The following is a 22,732-nucleotide window of genomic DNA, read 5'->3' on the forward strand; positions in this document are numbered from 1 at the left end:
GTAACCGTACGATGAAACTCTTGGTTCGATCGCTATTTCCCAACTTTACGAGACAGGAAAATCGTGATTTTACGTATTAACATGCGCATTTATTATGATTGATCAGTAAATCAGATTTTAATAAAAATAATATTAATTTAAATTTTAAATATAAAAATAATATATTAATATATAAATTGGTATGTAAATTTATTTATATATAATAAAATTTAAATAAAATATTATTTTTTATGGTTAGGCTCAAAGTAGACTTTAAGGTCCGTGACTCTGTTTGAACCTTTGGTTATGATATAACGGATATATAGATGATGAGAAGGATAAAGATATTTGTAAATAATAATAAAATAGATTAAGTTGAGAATTTTATAAAAAAATTTAAAAAAAAAAAGATAAAAAATTGAAAAAAAAATTATAGAGTTAAAAAAATGTTAGAATATAATTTTTTAATATTATATTTATTTTAAAATTTAAAAAATTAAAATATTTTTTGTATTTTGTTTGAAAGTTTGTGAAAACTATAATGATTAGATAACAAAATTTAAAATTGGAATTTAAAAATATTTATACCTAAATGATGTTTAAATGTTGCGATGAGATGGTCTCCCTAGTCCTCCCACCCAATCTGAAAGAAAAAAATAAAAAACCTCAATTAAGAGGTTGTTGGGAATAGATTCCATCTCGTCTCATCTTATCTTATTCATAAATATTACTTAAATATAAATATTTTTTAATTTTAAATATTTAACATTTTCATATAATCATTATCTTATAACATTTTTAAACTTATAAATAAAACATAAAAAGCGAATCAATTTTTTTAAATTATAAAATAAATATGATATTAAAATATTATATTTTAACAAAATTTAAATTTTATTAAAAAGATAATTCAGGCCTTAAAGAAAGTAAGCTTGCACGTTGAAAGGTGGAATGAAGCTCAATCATCTAGTAGGGATGCAAAGTCAAGCATTCAACCAACAAACGTGTAAATAATGTGATAAGTAGATAATACATTCCTTTCCTAAAAGGTTATCTCATTGGTTGGTTTGAGATAGTAAAGAATCAACTTACAATTAGTTTGTTCTTTATACTCATTACCAAATTCATGTACTTATAAATATCACTTAAAGGTAATATATAAAATTCATTTAAATATATAATTTTATATCACTTTCTTAACTTAGGCATAAGAGGTTGATTGGGCATGTCGTACCATCATCTTCTTTGCTCAGTGTGTGGGATACGTTTTAAATCTTTATAATATTTTTATTTAATATTTAATATATTTTTTTTAAATCTCATAAAAATATAATAGTTCACATTATTTCAATACTATTTATCCACGTATTTCAATCTCATTTTATTCCCGAAGCATCCCTTGAGAAGTAGAAAATCTTTTAGGAGACTTGCCTGGGACTTTGGCCATGGCTTCGGAGAAGAATCAGAAACTGTGGTGACCAGAAAAGAAGCCGCCGCTGCCATCTCCTACATGGCCTCCGCAGGTTCCTTTTTCCCTTTTCATCTTTTTCCTCTCTGCATGGTTTGTTTGTGTACTACTTTTTGTTGGATATGCTCTGCTTGGTTGTTGAGAAAACGCAATAGACGTTAGTTATGATGACTTCAAAATTTGCTTGGAGGTGTAGTGTTTGTTTAATCAGAATTGTTTGACCGAACCAAGGCTGTGCTTGTACGTGTCTTTTGCTCATCAATGAAACTCATCTTACTTACAAGAAGCCGGAAGATTAAATTTAGAAACAATGAGTTAAAATGAGGACAATGAAATGGATAAGTGGCGATAAAAAGAGGGAAGAAGAAGATAAATGGAGGCATTTGTTGAAACAAATAGTGCATCGATACGGGAAAAAACAACGGGAACACTGATTAGATGGTTCACCGTAAACCAGGACAGCAAATGAATTCAACCTTGTGGAGGATAACTTGTTTTTTGTTTGGGTGTTTTCAAAGCAAAAAGAAGGCCAAATACTTTGTTTGAATAATGAGGGCACCGAGTTAAAATTTAGATATGGGATTCAATCTTTGGCTGGCCTTTGTCCTGAGCTGTACGAGCCAGACACCCATTTGATGTCTAGTCCCACATCAGCAGTTATGGCTCTCCTCATGGTGAGAGTGGAGCCTTTATCAGTCTTTGATCTTTATCCATATTCACAATAAACATAAATTGGATTCCTTGATTTGGATGTGATACCATTGCCCAAAGGTGGATTTGGCACTGGATAAGAAAGTAGGAAGCTGCTGGAATTTTATTTAGTCATATGTTCTTTTACATGATATTCGCTGAAAAGGATATATGCCAGTATCAATAATATTATTACTACGGATTTCTGGCTTTGTTCTGGTTATTTTGTTAGCATTTTTGAGTTATATTGGGGGTTAAATCTATTTCTATGGCTCACGTTTGAATGCTTTTTAGTTTTTTTTTTTTTTTTTTCCCATGAGCGTGATCATCATTATTGGGCTTTTTCTTTAGGGATTTTGTTCTTTTTAATTTTTTTATTCTGTATTTGATGGTTGTTTTCATTGAATGTGCTTTTATATCCTGTCAATCTTGGAACAAATCAAGAAAGTAAGTATCGTTTTCTAGACTTGCTTAACCAAGCAAAGTTTTTTCTGTAAAAATGCAGTTGATGCAATTTATCTTGCGTACACCCTTCTCAATTTAATAAATCCAAGTATTTAATCAGTATGGGGATAATTAAACTTGTTGCATTTGTTGCGGGAGCTTGGGACTTGTCATTTGATGTCTATGCCTATGCTGTTGTTTTCATGGCAAACATCTGTACAGCATCTATTGTTCGCATCGGTAATATTTTGCAATCTTATGCTTCTTATGTCTCATTTATGGGGTGGTTAGGAATTTCATTTTATTAGTTTAATATATCCTCCATTCTTGCAGGTAAATCCAGTGGCCTGAATACCTTTTTGATAAGTTTTTTTTTTTTTAATTTTTTATTTTTGATAAGTCAGTGGCCTGAATACCTTTGGTCTAATGTGGTGCAATGGTTAGATGTTTTAACAAACTTGCATGATGTTTAGTTAATTTTCTGTGAAAGAAGTAAATCGAAGTCACCTGTACTCAATGAAAATTCAGTTACTTGATGACGGTAGGAATAATATGCGGACCAATATTGCTGTTCTTGACATCAATCAGAGGGGACCTACAAGTGACACTAAACTTTCCTCATACATTCTCCTCTGGCTTTCAGGTGTTGTTCATATAAGAACTGTTGTGCGTAGAAGTTTTCAGGTGCATACCTGACAATAATGCCAAGGCTGAAGTTCCCTAATGTTCTTTCATATTTCTGCTGGTGGATATGATTTGCTTTTCTTTAATTATGTTATTCAGCCGGCAAGTGCTTCTTTTCTTAATTTTCTCAAGTCTTCTGTCCTGCCTAATAATGCACCCTGTTAAGTTCTTCAGCAACAAAAGTATTATTGTAACAACTACCACTCAAACAACTACTGACCTGAGAGTTTAATGTAACCAACTGGTTACCAATGACAACAGCACTGCCAGAGTTTGTTACTAGTCCTATCTGCTTCACCACATAGTATTGTACACCACTCGCCCTCCCCCAACCCCCTAGTACTTATTTATACTTTTCATATCCACATCTTGAAATGAATAGATATTCTTAATGCATAAATTAGTAACTTATTAACGATCATGAACCAGATTTTTTTTTTTTTGGGGGGGGGGGGGGGGGGGGGGGTGGGGTGGTTGCATACTTCAAGTTGAAGTTTGTCAGATAATAGTGTTCTAATATCAACGGCGTTCCGTACTTGAAAAAAAAAAAAAAAAAACAGCATTTGGAATTTCTCTCTTGGTAAGAACACGTCAATATCTTGTCAGATAGCATTTCTTAGTTCCTCCAAATGCCTCTGTCAAGTCTATTGGTCCAAATCATAAATTCATATTGGTTTTGTGAAGACCTAATTTCTTATCTTTTGTATTATGTTTTAGTTCCTTTCACACTTAAATCGGATACCACTGAAGGCTTTATTAACCCCATAGCAGTTCCAATGACTGGTCTAATTTCAAAATTGCTGCATTGGAATCTTTTGCAGGCCGTGATGGTTCTTTCCTGTATTATGGCTTTCTCAATAAACTATTGTGTATTCTTTTAATACAACTCTCAATTCAGCTCTCACTCAGACAATTTGTGGTAATTTGATGGTACACAGTATCTGTTTCCAACTTCATGGTACCCTGAAAAAGAAAAAAAGAAAAAAAGAGAAAAAAAAAGAAAAAAAAAGAGAGAAAAAGGCAGACATGAAGCTGTTTAAATCTTGATGCGAATATGTTAATATTACCTTTATTTTCCTGAAAATTGGTGGCCTCCATGCAATTGCTTACCTTAAACATGAATCAAACTTCTCAGATGGTGACAACCTTTAAAGTCTTGTCTGCCTTAAACTAGATTTATTTAGCTACTTTTTAGTCAATGTATATTTCTCGACTCTAATTACTACCATGAATATCTAGATAATTTTTCCAGTCGATATTCTCTTGGCCAGTAAAGGGCATTCGAGGTCATGGGTCCCAACTCCCAATTGCCACAGGCTGCTGATCTGTCAGTTGGACCATCTGAACCAATTACTTCTTAAACAAGCTTAATATATCCGGCGAACATTAGATTAGACGTGTCTTTAAAGTCATATTTTGGTTACCAGAACTTCCAATAGCTGCATCAAAGTTCATGCATTTTTTACCATATTGCACTGAAAAATACTATATCTCTTCCATAATTTACATGAACATTCTGTAGTCTTAGCAAGAGGGAAAACCAAAGGCCTCTGCCCTGCCCTCCCTTGGATGGACAAATCGCCAGCAGGTTGGTTGATATTATCTTGATGCTGTTGGTTCAGTTTGTTTCTTAAAAGGCCAGATTGACTTGGTGAAATTGATAGAATTGTTATGTTGTTTTAGTTTAATGAGACATTAGGATTGGCTGCAGACTGAATTTCTGGTTTTGTGCACTAATGGTAATTTGTGAGCATAGTCGTTGGGCATGCAAACTTCTGGTTTGTACCATATATATACTCAATTTTCTGCCCTCCAACAGCTCTTCTCAATAGTAAATTCTTGACCCCCAATTCTGTTGTAGGGTCTTCTTACAATTGGGCTTGGCTGGCTACTGTTTGGCGGGCTTCCTTTTGATTTGTTGAGCATGAAATGCTACTAATCTTATTTTTCTGCAATGCTCTTGACATTGCCATTCAATCTTATTTTCCCGGCCAATACCTTGGTTTTATTGGATCCTGTTTATATCCCTGTTATAAACTCCAAGGAAAATAAGCATGTTAAGCTGCCGCATGAAAGCTTTCCTTTTCACTGGAGGTAACAGTGTAACACAGCCAAGCTTTCCTTGTGTTTAGTTGTTGAACCAAACTTAACTCATCTTAAACTAATTATTAATGGGGCTCACTACTTTTTCAATTTCCTATAAAAAAATTAAATTCATCTCAACCAATTTTATACATTTTAATCTAAAAAATTAAACTTATTTTAATCTAAAAAAATTAAATTCATCTCAATGAGATCTATAAAACACTACTATTCAAAACTCAACTCATCTCAATATGTTCTTGTAAAGCATATTGAAACATATAGAAATTTCCTTTGCAGTATAAGTTGTTCTTGCTTGAAATTACAAGAGGAGAAGGGGCCTTTTATTGTATTCTCCCTTAACAGGGGATTTTCAGATTAGAATGACGTGATATCGATTTCTCTTTCCCCGATGTGATTAACCGAGTCTCATGGTAAAAGTTAAAAAAGGTGGAAGTGACAAAACTTTCAGGTTTTAGTCAAATTGGAGATCAAATTATAGATGGAAAATCTTGATATCACTGAAATTATAATTCTATTTTCCAGTCAGCAATCTTGCCGTATTTTTTGATCGACCTGTTCACCTCAATGCATTGACTTTGTATCTTTTGGTCCACCGTATTTAACCTCTGATTTCACGCCTCCAATTTGAAATTACACTGCCTTCCAGGCATATATGTACAACTGCAGCACTATGCCACAACGTCTCTGATGAGTTTGCTTTTAGTTAGATCTGGACCTCTGTTGGCACTCTTGCTTCATATTTTACAATTTTTACATGTTGGATTCCTCATTCTCCATGAGGGTAATACGAAGCAATTGCATCATTTAACAGCAATGTTACACATAATCGTGAAGTCTGTAAACGTCGTGCAATCGTTTAAAAAAAATAAAATCTATTATTAAAAAAATTAATTTTCTTTTCATATGAGTTTCTTATTTATTCACATTTTTCAAAATGATTGCACGACGTTTACACATTTACGACTTCAATTATCATTTCTCTAAAATAAAAAGTTAATTACACTTTCACCCCTTCACACCCGCCATTTACTTTATACTCAAACTATCAAGACGTCAAGAGTCCAATTTGCACTCTAAATAACAATATTTTTTCCCAGTATTTTTCTGTTAGTACAATTGGTTGAAATTTCGTTTCACTGTTAAGGTTGCATGTGACCAAGTTTTATGGGTTTTTATCTCATCTCAAAATTATTCATAATTATCTTTCTAAACATCACTCAAACATAAATACTTTTCAATTTTAAATATTCAAATTTTTTATCAAATCATTACCTAATTATTACAACTTTTCCAAACAAAACATAAAAAATAATTTAACTTTTTTAAATTTCAAAACAAAAATAATATTTCAACAATATTTTAATTTTATAATATTTTTATTCAACTTTCTTTCTCTTTTTCTAAAACACAATAAAATGTTTTAATTTAAACTATTTCATTATTATTCACAAAGTATTTTACTATTATTAACATAATTTTCATCTCATCTCATTCCTTAAACATTTCCTTAGTTGAGCTAAATGGTTAGATCTTGAGAGGGTGCAAATTGAAAAAAAAAAAAAAATACAGGTAATTTGGGGTACAAATTGAAACTTTTACAGTTTGGAGTGAAAAGTTTAAATGGAAAAAATAGGTAGTAGCTTGTGGGTAAAAAATGTAATTTTTCTCAAATAAATTTAGGTAAGTCGGGAATATTTTAGGGGTCTTATTCGAGGGCTCTCGCAAAAGAAAAAGGAAGCATTTGGAGGGGCTCCTCTGCATTGGTGAATAGGATTTGCAAAACTTGCTTCTTTTTTGCTCCTTTTAGGGCTGGTTTGAACGATGAGACGAGGTAATTATTTCTTTTTAAGGAGATGAGATGGTTTTAGATAAAAGATGAAAGTTAAATAAAATATTATTAAAATATTATTTTTTTAATATTATTATTATTTTAGAATTTGTCAAATTAAGATTTGAAAAAGTTAAATTATTTATTATATTTTATATGAGAATTAGAATAATGAGATGAGAAAAAACGTTTTCTGCCTCCAAACAGGCCTTAGTTGTTATTACCGAATATTTGGACCATGAGTAGACATTTTATACATACTTTACACAGAAGAAAAGAAAAGAAAAATCCTCATATGCGTGAAATTAATGAATAAATATGCATGATTAGGCTGTTCTTTTGCATTACAGCTTTGGCCAAGAATATATTCGGCTTAATTGTGTTGTCGTTGAACTTTCATCCAAATGCGATGGTAATCAAAGTGTTTATTAGACTCTCTTCTCTTTTTCTCTCTCATTTTTTCAGTTCTTTTTAAGAGTAAATTTGCCTGGACCTCCAGGCATGATGATATTTGTCTGCGCGGACAAGTATACAGGAAATTAATCTTTTGGTTAGGTAGTGTAATGTCAAGTCAGATGGGTTGTTTCCGGTGAATTTATGTCCCAAAAATGGGGGAACCATTTATGGCCTTGTGGATTATTTCGACCTGAATTATTGTTTCAACCTTTTAGAAATTGAAAAAAGCCTTATCCATTCACTTGTTGCTGAGAAAATTTATTTGGGAGGTTCGAGGAGGTAAGCATTAAGCATCCTGCATCAGCACATGTGAACAGAGGAGCATCATATTTACAGAGACGGCATAATGGTACTATGAGAGAGAGAGAGAGATGGGGAACAACAACTGGAGTTTGTGAAGAAAGACGTGTTCTTGTCTCCACAAGCTGACAAGTGACTTTGGCCAAATTGCCATACAGGATCGAAACATTACCCATCAATCCCTTCTTCCCCCACATTGCAATAAATTTATATATCTTTGCATTTCCTCAACCCTGATTTCATGGCAAAATGTCTGTGAGAGATATTACTACTCCAACGACCAATTCCTCCGTGAGATCCGCCCAGAGAACGGTCAAGAAAGTTCAAATGACCACTACAAACATGCAGAACAAAAAAGAAAACTCTAGCTCTAGACTGCAACGACAACAACATATTCGAACAAATTAAACAAAATAAGACCAATAAATCAAAAGGAGTAAATTCGTAAATCGAATCAAATAGAGTCATACATAAGAAAGTGCATGTTCTCTATAAAAAGGGGGCCAGGCCAATATGGCCCGCTGAGCTTTAAGAAAATCTCACTTATGATCAGTACAACGTGGGTGTCTTTTTGTCCACTCTTTAATGAAGAGTCTCAAAGATCACCACCGGGACCTTGGAATTCATGGTACCACTATGCATAACTCTGCTGCAAACGACACACATGGGACTGAAAATTAATACAATATTTATTAAAGTTCTACGTGAAGCACCATTCATAAAGCTATAGAAGAAGAGCCAGCTTTTGACCTCAGTCTACAGTCCTAAGAAAGAGAAACCAGGACTTGAGAGAGAGGGAGTCCTAGGATCTGGTGAAGGAAAAATGCAATGGCTTAAGGCGTGGGGGAATCTGTTTGGAGTGGCACGCGAACTTATCGCCTCAAATCATGAGTGTGTAAGAAAGAGAGAGAATAGGGTGTTTTTTTTTTAATAATTCAAAAAAAGTCCTTTTAATAAAACAGTCTTTTGCGCTTCCCAAAAAATCTTTGAAGGAGAATGAGAAAGTGGACCTTTTTGAATAAAAGGAAGGGTGAGGGTCGTGAAGAGAAAAGGGCAAGCAAAACCCAAGGGCAGTGTCTCCTCATGAAGGCCCAAGGCAGGGCTTTTTTAGCGCCGGTGTCCCCGCTTTGGGTTGTTGCCTATTTCGCCCCTTTGCTTTGTGCTAAAATGTGTCTCTGAAAGCTAGCTACTTCCTGCGTAAACCCTTCCATTCCCAAACTTCTTTCCAGACAAATCCACTTCGCTGACATTCTGCACTCCTGTTCCCAAGACTCTCTCTCTCTCTCTCTCTCTCTCTCTCTCTCCGAACGGAAAGACAAACACGTACTTTGACCATCTTTTGCTTCTACGTATAGATTGCTAATAGCCATTTAAAACCTAATACTACGTTCTACATCCTACCTCGGATGGTATAATCTTGGTGCTCTGGTTTACACAAGGGATACTACTTATAGCTGTCATGGCACGAATATCCTTTTTTTATCATGCAAATTTAAGGTTGAAAATCATGACTTAGTTTACGTTTGGGTAGTGAGGTATTATCTGTAAATAGTAATAAAAAAATAATAAAAAAATTAAATAGTAATAAATAATAGTAAAATGTAATGAAAAATAATAATAAAATAATAAATAATAATAGAATATTTTGATCTTAGAATACTCGAGTATCCAAACTAGGCCTTAGTTTATACTTATATAGCTTCACTTCTAGTTAAATTTGAACGTCTGATCACTTAAAAACAGGGCATGGTACGATAAATTATTTTCCATTTTCAGATACGTACAAATTCATTCTTGTATTCGAGTGGATGGGGTTTGTTGGAAAAACTGTTTGTAGAGGGTACTACAAATAAAGCCAACCATCATATTCTCTTCAGTATATAAATAATCAGATACAAGCATGACGCAAAAAGGCGAGGGTTAGAATAACAATGTAAAAAAGATAGCAGTACAATGAAAAGGAGTTTTTTGGGTTTTCTGGTGGAGAATATTTCAGGTGCATGCGCAAGAAGGTGGAGTTTGATTTTATTGAGTACAAACTAAGCATGGCAAACCCTAAAGTAAGTTGTGCTCCCCCTTGACATCATTCCACTCACCTTCTTCACCTTCCCATCCCGAGGCAGAACCTACCAGTATACATTCTCTGCCTCTCCACCCCTTCGCTCTTCACTCCTCTCTCTCTCTCTCTCTCTCTCTCTCTCTCTCTCTCTCTCTTCTCTCTCTCTCTCTCTCTCTCTCTCTCATGGCGATGGTCATTCTTAGCTATACTTTCCCTCCCTCTCATATTGTTCTCCTCAATGTAGAGTTGTTTCTGTGGCTTAACATGTGTGGACCATGGTCATTATATCTTTTAGGATCATACTTCTAAGCAAATGCATGTTCTAGCTTCATATATAAGCGTTTCTTTTTTGAAACCCGCTTTCATACTTTGGTTGTTTTATTTATTACTGTTTCATAAATACATACATACATACATATATGTGTGTGTGTATCAACATGCACACATTCATTCATAAATACATACACCTGTTGGAAGTGTCCTGTGTCACTATTTTAGTAGCTACATATATGTGTGTGTGTAACCCGTATCATGTGCATTAAAGCCTTGAACGCTTTTCACCTTCATCCTTATTATTGTGATGATCTATAGAAATACAATAATGATTTGAAGACCCACCACCGGGGTTAGTATTGAACAGTATTAGAACTTTATATGCACTTTCTCCTGCTTGTTTTCCTTCTGATAATCAGCATCGATCCTTCTTATATATGTAAGCGAAAGAACATAATCACAACAAATGCATGCATTGAAAATGACACGATTTGTTTGCACAATATAATTCATGATTTGGAGATCCCACTTCACCATTAAATACACATTATCCTTAAACCACTTCTGACTTCCTCGGCCACCTGATCCTGACCTCCCAATATTCCACCAGGCCAGCAGCGACTTCCCTACCATGGGTATAAACAAAATTATCACGTTGTTGTCTTTAGGTTGAAAATGGGACCTTATGTAGTACGTACTATTCTTTAGTGAAGTGCTTTTTTTCCTTTCTGGTCGTTAACCTGCTACCAGGCTGGCCAGCGAGCATGAAAAGCCCACAAGACCTCTGCAAACTCTTTAGTCCACATGGCTTGATCAGAAGATCAGCATGCATTCATGGAGGAAGCTAGAACTTTTGCTTTGTGCTGTGCTCTCTTTTCTATAAGAGAGAGGACTTTGGAATGGATGCCTGGGGAACAAAGAAAGCGATGTTGGTGAGGTTCAATCCGATGACTGCTTTACGAGTGCAAGTCGTAAGAGACGATCTCAGATTGAGCCGCGCCAATATCACTTTCAACAATATGATGATCAGTTCCTCGATCAATTGCATGCTTTCCCTCTCTATCCCTGCCTGATCGGTTTCTCTTCAGACCTTGCATAATGCTGCTCTCGTATTCGATCTATTTTACATTTTTGCATACTATGGCATTTTGTTTTTTGTCTTAATGATCATGAAACCAGAAGTAGTTTGCCTTGTTCTTTGGAAGTAAATATTATGTGTGTATTTTTTTATATATGTGTGTGTATGCTATTGTATGTTAATTGCATTATTAGCAGTTATTTCAGTTGTAGAAACCCATGTTCTGTCGAAATGATATTTTGATCAAGTCTTCAAGATATATTTCACTTTGAGAAATATTAAGATACCACCACATTAAAAAGATTTCATAAAAATAAATTTACAAATCTTGTACTATGGCTTCACATAATATATATTAAGACAATCTTGTACTTTATATTAAAATAGTTTTATAATCTCACATACCATATCAAGTTTTATTAATTTATGAGTTTATTTTTATAAAATCCTTATTTGTCTAAAACATTTAGCTTTTGATCACTTTTTAATAATCTCTGTTATAAAGAAATGTACACAGTCGTGTTATTACTCTGAACCTATACCGCTTGCAGTTTCTAAAGTAGAAATCTCTCTCTCTCTCTCTCTCTAATTTATCTATGAAGCAATGGATTTTTAATTTGTCGAATGGTAATTAATTAGGATTAATATTGAATTTTAGTGTGTACGTATATATAAGTTTTGAACTAAGAGGAATTTTATTCATATTTTTTAACCATGCACCATCATTTCGTCGTCGTTTCTTGATCATCACCTGATTTCAAAGGATTAAAATAGAAAATAAATAATATTTTTCTTGAGCTAAAGTCTCATTCCTTTTCAACTAAAAATTATATACCATGGTACGTACTGTTTGGATCTTCTATTAATTAAGCAAAATTAAAAATTAGAAGTTTCACGTATGGATCTGGCGGGGCAGGCCAAAGATTTTTTCCTAGCCTATCGAATCTATGCATGCATCTTGTGAAATATAATAAATAATTTTTAATTATCTAATACTATATCATAAAATGATGAATAGTATTACTTTTATTATTAATGTCTCCTTCGATGTGTTCATAATTAAGTTAATTTGAAATGAATTTTGTAACACGATAACATGTTCAGATCGAAGGTCATCGTGGTCTTACTATTTTTGTCAAATACATGAATAAATAGCTATATTATGGTCTAAACACTTGTAAAGAAAGAAAAAGAAAAAGGTTAAACAAAGAAAATGTACGTCTAGAACTTTAATGTCCCTCTACTGGACATATAACCGTACGTCTCCGTCTTCAAAGCCTGGCCAACCAACAAAGAAAGAAAATACAAATTCTCTCTGACTCTTTGACCTGATCTTCTGAATTCCTCAGAGTCATAGAAAGATGATCACAACCCAAACCCTAACCCTTGCCAGCAAAAAAAATTGGTTTTCATGTCGATCAATTAGTCAATTCGGGCTCTCAGGAAAAATATAAAATATTCTAGAATGAAAAATCAGAAAATCTTCTTTGGAAAAGTATATCAAAGCTAGCTGCAGGTAGGAATCGATTTCTTTGGCGTGATATATACTTACGTACTGATCAGGGCATGGGGCCGGAAGGACTCTCCGGAGGCACAGGAAGGTGGCGTTTCGTCTCTTCACTGAGTGTTTGGAAGAGTTTCACATACCAAAGCCTGCCTCAACAGCCGTTTAAACTCTCTGTTCTCAAATTGGATGGCTCCTGCTTTGGTAAAGATATTGTTTTCCTCTCGATCGCCTCATGATTGTATATATATTCATGAAATATTATCATGTATATAATGATCATGCCATCATGCATGCACGGACCTGTATGCACAGATTAATGCATGCGTGTATGTTTGAGTACAGAATATGCATGTATTTATATATCATGTACCGATAGATAAATATCATGTATAAGATTGTTAATTTTGAATGTAATTACAATTTAGAAAAATTTTAATGCATGTCAAGCAGAATTGCTAGTTGAAAGAACGGCGACAGTAGCAGAACTGAAAGAGGCAGTGGAGGAGGTTTTCAGTTGTTCTCCAGAGGATCATGGAGAAATTCAGATCTCATGGTATATATGGTTGTCATTCATCTTGTATATATAATATATATATATATTGTCAGTTATTCATGTAATTAATTTTTGGAACATATATATATATATTTAATATATATATGTAAGTGAAAAAATGAACGTGAAATATTTTGATCAAAACTTCTAAAAACAGCATTAATTGTGTACAGGCCTCATGTATGGACTCATTTTTGCTTATGCTACAAAGGTCAGAAGCTAGTAGATGATAAAGCATATATCCGACTGTATGGAATCAAGGATGAGGATCAGGTGCGCGCATGCTTATATATTTTTCACCTAGCTAGCTAGCTTCCCGCTGGTGCATGGGAGTTTAAGAATATATGCTAGCTAGCTACTTAATTAAGGATATATGGTTTCTTGAAACGTAGTGCTCTCTGATATTGCTAATTCTTTTCTAAACTCATCCAATAGAAAAATATTTCTATATTTTTTAGAATATTGTATATATATATTTAGAGTAATGCTAGATACAGTTTTAAAATATGCAAGCCTCACGTACTCTCTTGAAAATAATAGGACTAATCATATATTAAAAAGTGAATTTTTTTCATAAGAATTCTAAATTTATCCACTTTTTTTTTAAGGGATTGCACGGAATTTGTATAATCTAGCTAGGACAACTATACAATTGGTATCCCATTAATTATTTAATATTGTGAATGCATATGGGATCACATTAGCTGATCACTTGCTGATTAGATATTTTCCTTCTCTTTTTGGCCTATGATATGCTTGCTTTTTTATTGGCTAATAATTTTTCTTCTTCTTCTTTTTTTTCCTGGAGCAAACAGATTTATTTTGTCCGGCATCTTTCAATTAACGATGCCCTGGAAGCTTCGTAGGGGTAGGATGAATCTGGCTGAATCACTACATATATGCACAGCTTTTTCTAGTCTTCTCTAAAAGATCCACATGAATTAGTCGGCCTGATCATGATCTACTAGTTCATATCATGTGTGTACTGTGGAAAGCATGCAGCTTCCAGGCCATTCTCTATCATGAGTTGGCACGAGTACGCACGGATATGGAAAACTGGATGAAAGATCATGATTCTCTAGAGGTTGTGTTTAGTACTGTTTAAAGTCCAGATGAAGAGCGAAATACGAAAGGTGAATCGTAAGGAGAATACTGTTCATGAAGATCATCACAAATGCTACGTACTTCAAATCGCCAATTTTTATGAAATCTATGGCGCAGGGGCTAATTCAGAGGATCGTGAATTCAAGTGAAAAAGTGGGTTCTTCATGCTCCGAATTGCGATGCGTGGAAAAAGTGAGTTCATGAAGATGCATATTGCAACTAGCTAGATTCACTTCAACGGAATTAAATGCTTTTCTGGACCTAGATTTTTGGTACGTACGTAGTAAAAAAACCAATAAATTGTTGTAGTGACTGGTCCTTTCGGCGGGCTTTGTCCACGACCACTGGGGATCAATCCGGTCGCAATTAATAATGATATTCTCAGCTGAGTATATGAGCTCATGCGTGCAATATGGGATCAGATCGATCGAAGTAGTACTGCCGGGGCGAAACTGCGTACACTTTATACGTACGTACGTTTGAAGAGCAATAAACATGTTTGGAAGACCCTATATCGCTAGGCTTACAAAATGGTTCTGCCATCCACCAAATGCTTCATTGAGTACTACAATTTTCTACTACTTTTTGGAGGCTTACTACTGCTATAAGTGCTTGGTACGTTCGAGCAGTACTAGCTAGTCAAAGATATAGAATTTGATTCGGAAATAGAAGCGAGTCGATTGAATTACTATTCGCGAAGGCATTTATAACATTTCAAACACTTGATCTTTAATTACTTCTTGATATGGTCATCGACTCACTGCGTACATAATTTGCTTAAAATTTTCATTGATAAAGCAATCATCATAGATCATCACATCTTTAGGACTACTAATTATTCATCAAGATGATCGAAAACTTCTGCTCCATAAAATTATGAGAATCATTTTCAATATATATAGTATAATAATACTCCTAAACTTCTCCTTGATCTCAAAGTGCTTCATTAATGTTGTTCTCCTAGCTGTTTAGATCTGCTCTCGTACGTGAGGAGGCCCTCATGCCCATAATTGCCCAAGTCGATATTTTTATGCAAAAATAAATAAATAAATGCATTGAAACCATCAATTCCAGGGGCCGGGTTTTGTTGTTTTCAAAAGAGATCAAAATCGCATCGGCCTTTATCTTAACATCTGTTAGGAGTCCTGCATGCGTTCCAGATGAAGTCTTCATGAGCTTGGTAGGAGTACTACTCTAAGAATTAGAATCTACATAGAAATATATATTATGGGCTGGTGGAGCGGTGAGCAATTTCTAAAAGCAATCGACCACAAGTTTTTTCACTAATGCAAGATTATCAACTTTGCACCTATCTTGATCATCTTCCAGGTTGATATATATATATATATATATATATATATGATTTTCATCCCTGAGATCACTCAGCGCCATTTTATTCTCTATTTGTGACCAGTAGAAGCTTCCCTAGTTCAACCATCCGGCCAGCTCAAGTCTGCATGCTCATTTATATTACATAACTGTTACAGGCATGTGTAGAGATTACATGAAAGTATACCTATAAATTTACAAAACTTCACATGATGTATTAAAAGTAACTTTATAATCTGATGTATTACAAGTTACATCAATTTATCGATTTATTTTTGTGTAATTCATTTGTAGCTAAAATTTTTCCTTCTATAATCTTTATTAGAAGTTACTTTGCTCGGTACATCCGTACCATTTACGTTGCTGGTTTTGGCATTGGTTATCCTCCAATTGAAAATAATAATTAGCTTGTTGGACTGATCTCACTGGATGATCATGACTTGCAAAAATTGATTGAAATTTCCATGAACGAGGAGGTTATAAGGGCACCGAGTATTATGTTGCTTGCGATGCTTTAATTTTGAATATGGTCATGATTACACCATCGAGCTGGATGTTTATTAATATCATGAAATTAATGACGTCAGGTTAGCAATTGAAATGATGGCTAATGATCACGTAATAGCACGATATAATTAGGTGACAGCTTATAGCATATATATATATATATGCTCTTCTACATGTATGTATGTATATATATATATAGTTCATGTTGATCTTCTTGCAATAGCAGATCGATCATTATGATCTGTACCCTATGAGAGAAAAAAAGGGTCGACATGTCTAACCATTTTCACCAAAAGAAAACACATAAAATCCGACAATCATGCAAAGGGAAGACAATTAATTAAACATAGTCTAGTTTTGAAAGATCGATACAATTCGGACTCTTCACCCAGACTATAATCGACATGATTTCTTCATTTGAAAGGCACATCTTTGACCTAGCTACCAGGACTTGCACAATAAAGGCATGCATGCAGCTAGCATGCTTGTCTCAATTAATTTCCCAGCCGGGAATATTCACCAAAGTACTGCATGCTTTCTTTCTTTCTACTTATTCTTTTTCCCCTTTTTTTTGAGGTAATTAAGGAGACCCGGCCCTTAATTTATTGTTTCGTTGCATGAGAGCATTAAAAAGAAGACGTCGACACTCTCAAGTACTGAGGAATTGCTTGGCAAGGGTATAATTGATGTTGTTCACCAGCTGATAGCAATAAAGGAAGCTAGCTAAAAAGTGATACGTCCCACAAAAAGTAATCCTGGTTAAGCTTTAAAGTAACATATTGAAGAAGAATTCCAGTCGGTATCATTATGGTTGAGGTGACAGGTGAATCTATCAAAAGAAAATATGCTATGTAGCATCTTATTTGGGAAGGCTGGACGTTTTCCTCTTTGCTGGAGAAAAGAATTTAAGGCTAATTTGACATTAAAAAAAAGGAAAGAAAAATAAATGCCACATGCCACATATTTATGCTGTGCTTTCTTTTATGAATGAGATATTTATGCTATATTTGGTAAATTTCTGGAACGGTATGAAATTATAATGCGAGTTCTGACTTAAATGACACTTCCTATGCCATGAGAATTGAATCAGTGTTGCCTACCAATAAGAAAACTAAGGCATATATAATACCTTAACTAACATCTTATAGAAGAATGCAAGTACTCCCAGAAATCAAAGCAATTGGAAAAATCAGGTGGTTGCAAAGAACAACTTGGAAATGATAAGATTTATCTAATTACAGTATATAGCTCAATTACAACACAGGCAAATCGCGAGGAATGTTCTAAATTGATGGTTAGCACTCTAATGTAAGGGCCTAGGAAAAGGAAAACTGATGTACCTTTCCTCTTCCGTTGTCCCTGCTGCTCTGGCAAGTTTCAAACACCCAAAAATTATACAAGCTTGAAATATGTTCTTGTGACAATTACCCAGTTGAAAGAGATGGCACGCGGCGAGCCTTTGTTTTATCAAATAGTACTTGAACCAATCAAGAAGAATTGGCTGCCCATCATCTACAATGCTGCTTGCCAATGTTCAGTGGAGAGTCTCTGATGTTCTTGGATTGGTTGTAGGTGAGCTGTGGGGTTCCATCTTTTTTCTTGCGTCTCCCTTGTTGGGATAGACGAGAATGGTTGATAGCAAGATCGCTAAGATCCTGCAATGGAGTCAGAACTTTAACAACTTCATCCATTGTAGGGCGGGATTTTGAGTCCTTACTGAGGCAGTTGAAAGCTAACTGAGAGACTTTTTGCACCCCTTTAAGAGAGTAATTCATTTCCAAGCGAGGATCCACTATTTGATGAAGCTTTCGCTTGTCAGCTAGATGTGGCCGAGCCCATACAACGAGATTTTGCTCTCCACTAGGGCGTTTCTTGTCCATTGATCTTCTGCCCGTTAAAATCTCGAGTAGCACGACACCAAAACTGTAAACGTCACTCTTAGATGTCAAGTGTCCTGGAAAAAGAAGACATAAAATTGGATAATTTGTTAGATCTCAAACTTCTTATGGTACTAGAAAAACACACACACACACAAGGGATGACTTGCTTGTGAGCTAAGGACCTGAAACATCAGTTTCCAACCATTGGAACTGCATCAAACTAATGTTTCTAAAAGATTTCTGGTGTTGCAGGATTAAGTTAATTAACCATTAGATTCATGGTACATAACAATATCATGATCAGATTGATATGAAACATCTCATTTTATGAATTTAGCAAAATACCTTTCTTCACATGGTGATAAATGGTCAATTATGTGGTATCAATGCTCTTAAATATCTCGGGTTAAAAGAGTTTCATGTGTTAAAATAAGAGCATTAATTGGATAATATGATTTAACTTTATTTGGCATGTAAAGTGATTTTTTTCTCTTGTCCTTGATTTACCCTTGTATTACTTTGACAGCTTCTATGCTTGGAAGATGAAATTATAAGCTGATCACATGGCTGCTGAAGGATGAAATGGTATTCATGAGCTACTTATGATCATACAAGGTCAGATAAGAAAACAAAATGGCTTAGAGGCCTAAATATTCCAACTTTGTAGTATTTCTGAACTGTGCTGTGTGCCCATGCACTCATGCAAACACATTCAAAAGGAATATATGCTTTTCAAGTTCTTAAGTTAGAAATCAGGCCTAGTGAAGCCATTCATCCTCGTTAATGAATATCTTGTTGACTATAGAGATGACAGAGGCTTATCACCAACTTCAGTGCATGAAGTCATCACATTTGTTGTTATACTAGTCGCTCCCTATATCCTGCTATTAAGTTCTGACCATTAATAATTAACTTCATCAAAACCAGAGCATACATATTACCTGTCATTACATACTCTGGAGCTGCATAGCCATAAGTTCCAACAACCCTGGTAGAAACATGTGTTTTGTCTCCTTGAGGCCCAGCTTTGGCTAGACCAAAATCTGAAAGCTTTGCATTATACTCCTACGGAAAACAATCCATATTAACAGCTCAATTCTTCAACAAAAATCTGAACTTCATCATTTGCAAATACCATTACTGACATACCGAATCAAGCAAAATATTGGATGTCTTGAAGTCTCTATATATTACTGGTTCAGGACCATTATGGAGGAACGCCAGTCCTCTTGCTGCGCCAAGTGCAATCTTAATCCTACTGGACCATTGAAGAGGTATGGTCCCTTCAAAGTTTTTGAAAAAATCAGCATTTCTTTAACAGTATTCCGTTCGACATTTTTAAATATGAATCACTGAAAGAAGTTATATTTGCTCAATAAACTGAAGGCATCATGCTTAATTTAATCATCCATCAATCTTTTAGAATTGCAGTAAGAACTCAGAAAATAACAATAGAGGTCATACTCTTAAAGGGGGAAAAAAAAAAAAAAAGACAATTTTAAACATGAGAACCTTTCAGATGACGTGCTCAGCTATAAGAATTAGGAAGAGAAACTAGAGACAGAAGGGTGGAAGATGAATATTTGAAAAGGATCACTTACATACCAAAATGCAGACCCCTCAAATTAAATTTTAGAAAACCGGGGATGCCAGAAAAATTCTCATGGCCGTTTTTTTTTTTTTTTAAATAAACACCACAACGTAAAATTTTAGCAAGATGAGTTGCAACTAGACTCACTTCTAAAAAGATGGTTTTCAAGACTTCCACGGGTCATAAATTCATAAACAAGCAGCCGTTGATCATCTTCAATGCAGTACCCAATAAGTTTAACAAGATTAGGATGGTGGAGCTGCCCAAGGAAGTCGACCTCAGCCTGCATTAAGCAAGTGTCACGGTTATACTCCCAACTTCCATCTTCTCATTAAAAACCTCTTTTTGACATCAATCTACTAACCCAAAGCAGATATTCTACTAACCACCCATTCTCTATGGCCCTGAAGACCGTCTGGCTTCAAGCTTTTGACTGCAACTGTAATTCCTGACCCAGGCTTCGCTGGTGCTGTCCCATTTTCCTCAATCCATCCTTTGAACACGTATCCAAATCCACCCTCCCCAAGTATACTATCAGGTCTGAAGTTCCCCGTTGCAGCTTTTAGTTCCTGAAATGAAAACTGAAGCAGCTGGCAAGGAGTTTTGCTTTCTGCTGATGGCGGAACTGGATTCTCTGAAGATAGCTGAGCTTCACCTGGAGGACAGAGTTCTCTGTTGCTGGCATTTAGATAACGTGTTTCAGTAGCTGCATTGACAGAGTGAGTGTCAAAATTTCTGATTCATTCACAAGCCTTTCATACATAAAATACATGACACCTCAAATTTGCTTGTTTTGAACTTTGAAGTCAAACATCAAGATGTAAAGTCTGCAGAATGAGGGTGAACTTTGCGCCCAACATCTCTACTGGACTGGACACATGAGAACTGAAATTTAACACGTATTGGGAACACGGTGCGATGCCAAGTAGAACGAAACCCCTTGTGACATAGAGATTGTAAACTTTTCAGAGAGATTAATTAAGCACTGCGGCTTTGGATGATTCAGAGAACAGAATTATGCAGCAACCGGAAGAAAAATTACTTGAATTTCAATTGTCAAAACTCGGACAGAACAAGAATCACGTTTCCTGGTAGCTAGTACTCAAAGACAATACATCAATAGAATCATTATCAGAAACCCAGTTCGAGATCTGTAGTTCTCTTCACATCTGCATCATGATTTCACCGTACACATGAGTTTTATCATGCTGTTTAGAATGCAAATTTCTGATGGGTATGAGATTGCAGGGGAAGCTAGTGTTAAATTGACTTTCAAATCCAGGCACCAGAGGATCTATGTTGAATTATTTGAGAAATTGAGGCTTTGAAGAGAGAGAGAGCCTCTCCCAGAAAATAAAAACAGAGGAAGAAAGTGTCTCACAGAAAAATAAAACCATTGGAGACCCGGTATGAAGGCAGATACGAAGCATTTCTGGAATAGCTTCTATGCATCTTGAAAATCCAAAAATTAGTAGAAAGCACGAAACTTGAATTCCAAAACAGATTAGAAGAATCTTGTTATGATACCTATACATATACCTGCATCATAAACTAGACTAGTACGAGGGATTGTATTAGCAGAGTCTTTAGAAGCAGAGGGCTTGCAGGCACCTCTAACGCCGCGTCTCAACACAGCCCAGCACCCGCACTTTTTCTCCATAGCTCTCTTGCAGGTTCTCTACCATTCATGGGCAATTGCATGAGATGCGAGAGAGCCGAGAGGAATCAGCCATGAGGAAGCGAAAAGAGGAGAAGGGAAAGAGGTAAGTATAGAGAAGAGTAGAAAGTGAAGGAGAGGAAGTGTTTAATTGTTGTTGATGCTGCTGCTGTTGGAGATTGCAGGCATCATCATCGCCATCATGGCAGTGTGTACAAAAAGAACTTTTTTTCCCACCACTTTTTGTGTGGGGGATAGGAATGGGTCTCTCTTTCTCTCTCTGTTCTAAAGTGACAAAATTACCAAAAACATTATGCTGTCTCTTGTATGATTGTTTTAACATGACAAAATTCCCCAAAACATTGTCTGAGAATGTTTTTGGTGATTAAGGGCAACCTATCAATCACTTTTCAAGAATATTTTTTGTTTCTTTTGTTTTCTTCTATAAATTAACTAAACGAAAAAAGAGATTTTTCTCCTTACATCTTATGTGATACTTGAATAATATTTTGAGGAAAACACCCAATCCTTACTTCAAAAATACCTATTTAATGCATTAATCATTTTGGTACTCTACATCATGTAACCTAAATAGTCCATGATATATCTCTCTTTTTTTAAATTATTCTTTAGCAATATATGATGTGAAATCATCATTTATCTTAAAAGTTTAAATTTATGAAAAAATTTATCTTTTATTATTTATTTAACATATTAAAACTCTCATTACGTATAGAGTCAAGATTTAAACACAATATCTTTATTCTGGTACCATATAAAATCACAATTTATCTCAAAAACTTCACGCTTGTTTATGGGTGTTAGCTCCATGAATCAAATCCTTTATAAATAGAGGGTCTAGACAAGAGAGCCTCTCTTCTTCTTCTTTTGTAAAACTACCAAAACAGCAAAAAACTTGCTTTAGTGACTTCGTATATTGTTATTTAGTTGAGTCCTAAGGCACCATGCACACAGATCATATGAGATTCAATCTCTACATATTGACAATGTTAGAGATGTGTTTTTCACATTGACTCAGTCATGATAGAAAAAGTAGTGCTTTGTATATGGCGCGAAGTTATGCATGTTGGTTGCAGTCATGGTGAAAAGCCTGGCAAAATGACCAAAATGGCCAGAATAGTACTTTAATCAACGGTTGAATAATTGTTGTTTTACCTCTCTCTTTGAAGTAAATTACATCAACCTCCATTAAAGTTCAGAGAAATGTGAGGCACTTTG

At 34.9% G+C, this 22,732-nt stretch overlaps 2 protein-coding genes and 2 long non-coding RNA genes across 5 annotated transcripts; 3 read left to right on the plus strand and 1 right to left on the minus strand.

The window, feature by feature from the left end:
* The first annotated feature begins 1,198 nt into the window (after nucleotides 1–1,198).
* Nucleotides 1,199–3,547, plus strand: LOC122305162. Its single transcript, XR_006241038.1, has 2 exons — nucleotides 1,199–1,502; nucleotides 3,225–3,547. It is a non-coding gene; the product is annotated as an uncharacterized LOC122305162 (long non-coding RNA).
* Nucleotides 3,548–3,727: 180 nt separating this feature from the next.
* Nucleotides 3,728–5,273, plus strand: LOC122305163. The gene is made up of 2 exons (XR_006241039.1): nucleotides 3,728–5,043; nucleotides 5,127–5,273. It is a non-coding gene; the product is annotated as an uncharacterized LOC122305163 (long non-coding RNA).
* Nucleotides 5,274–11,801: 6,528 nt separating this feature from the next.
* LOC122305165 (U11/U12 small nuclear ribonucleoprotein 25 kDa protein-like) lies at nucleotides 11,802–15,262 on the plus strand. Its single transcript, XM_043117510.1, has 4 exons — nucleotides 11,802–13,073; nucleotides 13,323–13,425; nucleotides 13,599–13,698; nucleotides 14,241–15,262. Exons 1-4 carry the CDS (start codon nucleotides 12,932–12,934, stop codon nucleotides 14,289–14,291), a joined length of 396 nt encoding a protein of 131 aa, XP_042973444.1. The 5' UTR covers nucleotides 11,802–12,931; the 3' UTR covers nucleotides 14,292–15,262.
* Nucleotides 15,263–17,562: 2,300 nt separating this feature from the next.
* On the minus strand, nucleotides 17,563–21,764 carry LOC122305164 (serine/threonine-protein kinase PBL35-like). 2 transcript variants are annotated; one of them, XM_043117508.1, is made up of 6 exons: nucleotides 21,364–21,764; nucleotides 20,223–20,542; nucleotides 19,984–20,119; nucleotides 19,395–19,528; nucleotides 19,187–19,310; nucleotides 17,563–18,319 (listed from the first exon to the last, which is right to left on the minus strand). In XM_043117508.1, the coding sequence occupies exons 1-6, from the start codon at nucleotides 21,494–21,496 to the stop codon at nucleotides 17,874–17,876; spliced, it is 1,293 nt and encodes a 430-aa protein (XP_042973442.1). In that variant the 5' UTR covers nucleotides 21,497–21,764; the 3' UTR covers nucleotides 17,563–17,873. The 2 variants fall into 2 exon arrangements, with proteins under 2 accessions (XP_042973442.1, XP_042973443.1); XM_043117509.1 differs by having other exon boundaries at nucleotides 21,376–21,761.
* Between the last annotated feature and the right edge of the window lie 968 nt (nucleotides 21,765–22,732).

This window comes from Carya illinoinensis, chromosome 3 (assembly GCF_018687715.1).
Source record: "Carya illinoinensis cultivar Pawnee chromosome 3, C.illinoinensisPawnee_v1, whole genome shotgun sequence".
Taxonomy (NCBI): Eukaryota; Viridiplantae; Streptophyta; class Magnoliopsida; order Fagales; family Juglandaceae; genus Carya; species Carya illinoinensis.

Excerpts from the sequence above, each read along its gene's own strand:
- LOC122305165 (XM_043117510.1), top strand. The coding sequence starts at position 12,932 with ATGGGGCCGGAAGGACTCTCCGGAGGCACAGGAAGGTGGCGTTTCGTC. Across the intron at positions 13,074-13,322 it reads ATTGGATGGCTCCTGCTTTG|AATTGCTAGTTGAAAGAACG; the intron begins GTAAAGATATTG and ends CATGTCAAGCAG. Across the intron at positions 13,426-13,598 it reads GGAGAAATTCAGATCTCATG|GCCTCATGTATGGACTCATT; the intron begins GTATATATGGTT and ends AATTGTGTACAG.
- LOC122305164 (XM_043117508.1), bottom strand. The coding sequence starts at position 21,496 with ATGGAGAAAAAGTGCGGGTGCTGGGCTGTGTTGAGACGCGGCGTTAGA. Across the intron at positions 20,543-21,363 it reads TGATGCAGGTATATGTATAG|CTACTGAAACACGTTATCTA; the intron begins GTATCATAACAA and ends CTGTCAATGCAG. Across the intron at positions 18,320-19,186 it reads TCCAGAGTATGTAATGACAG|GACACTTGACATCTAAGAGT; the intron begins GTAATATGTATG and ends TTCTTTTTCCAG.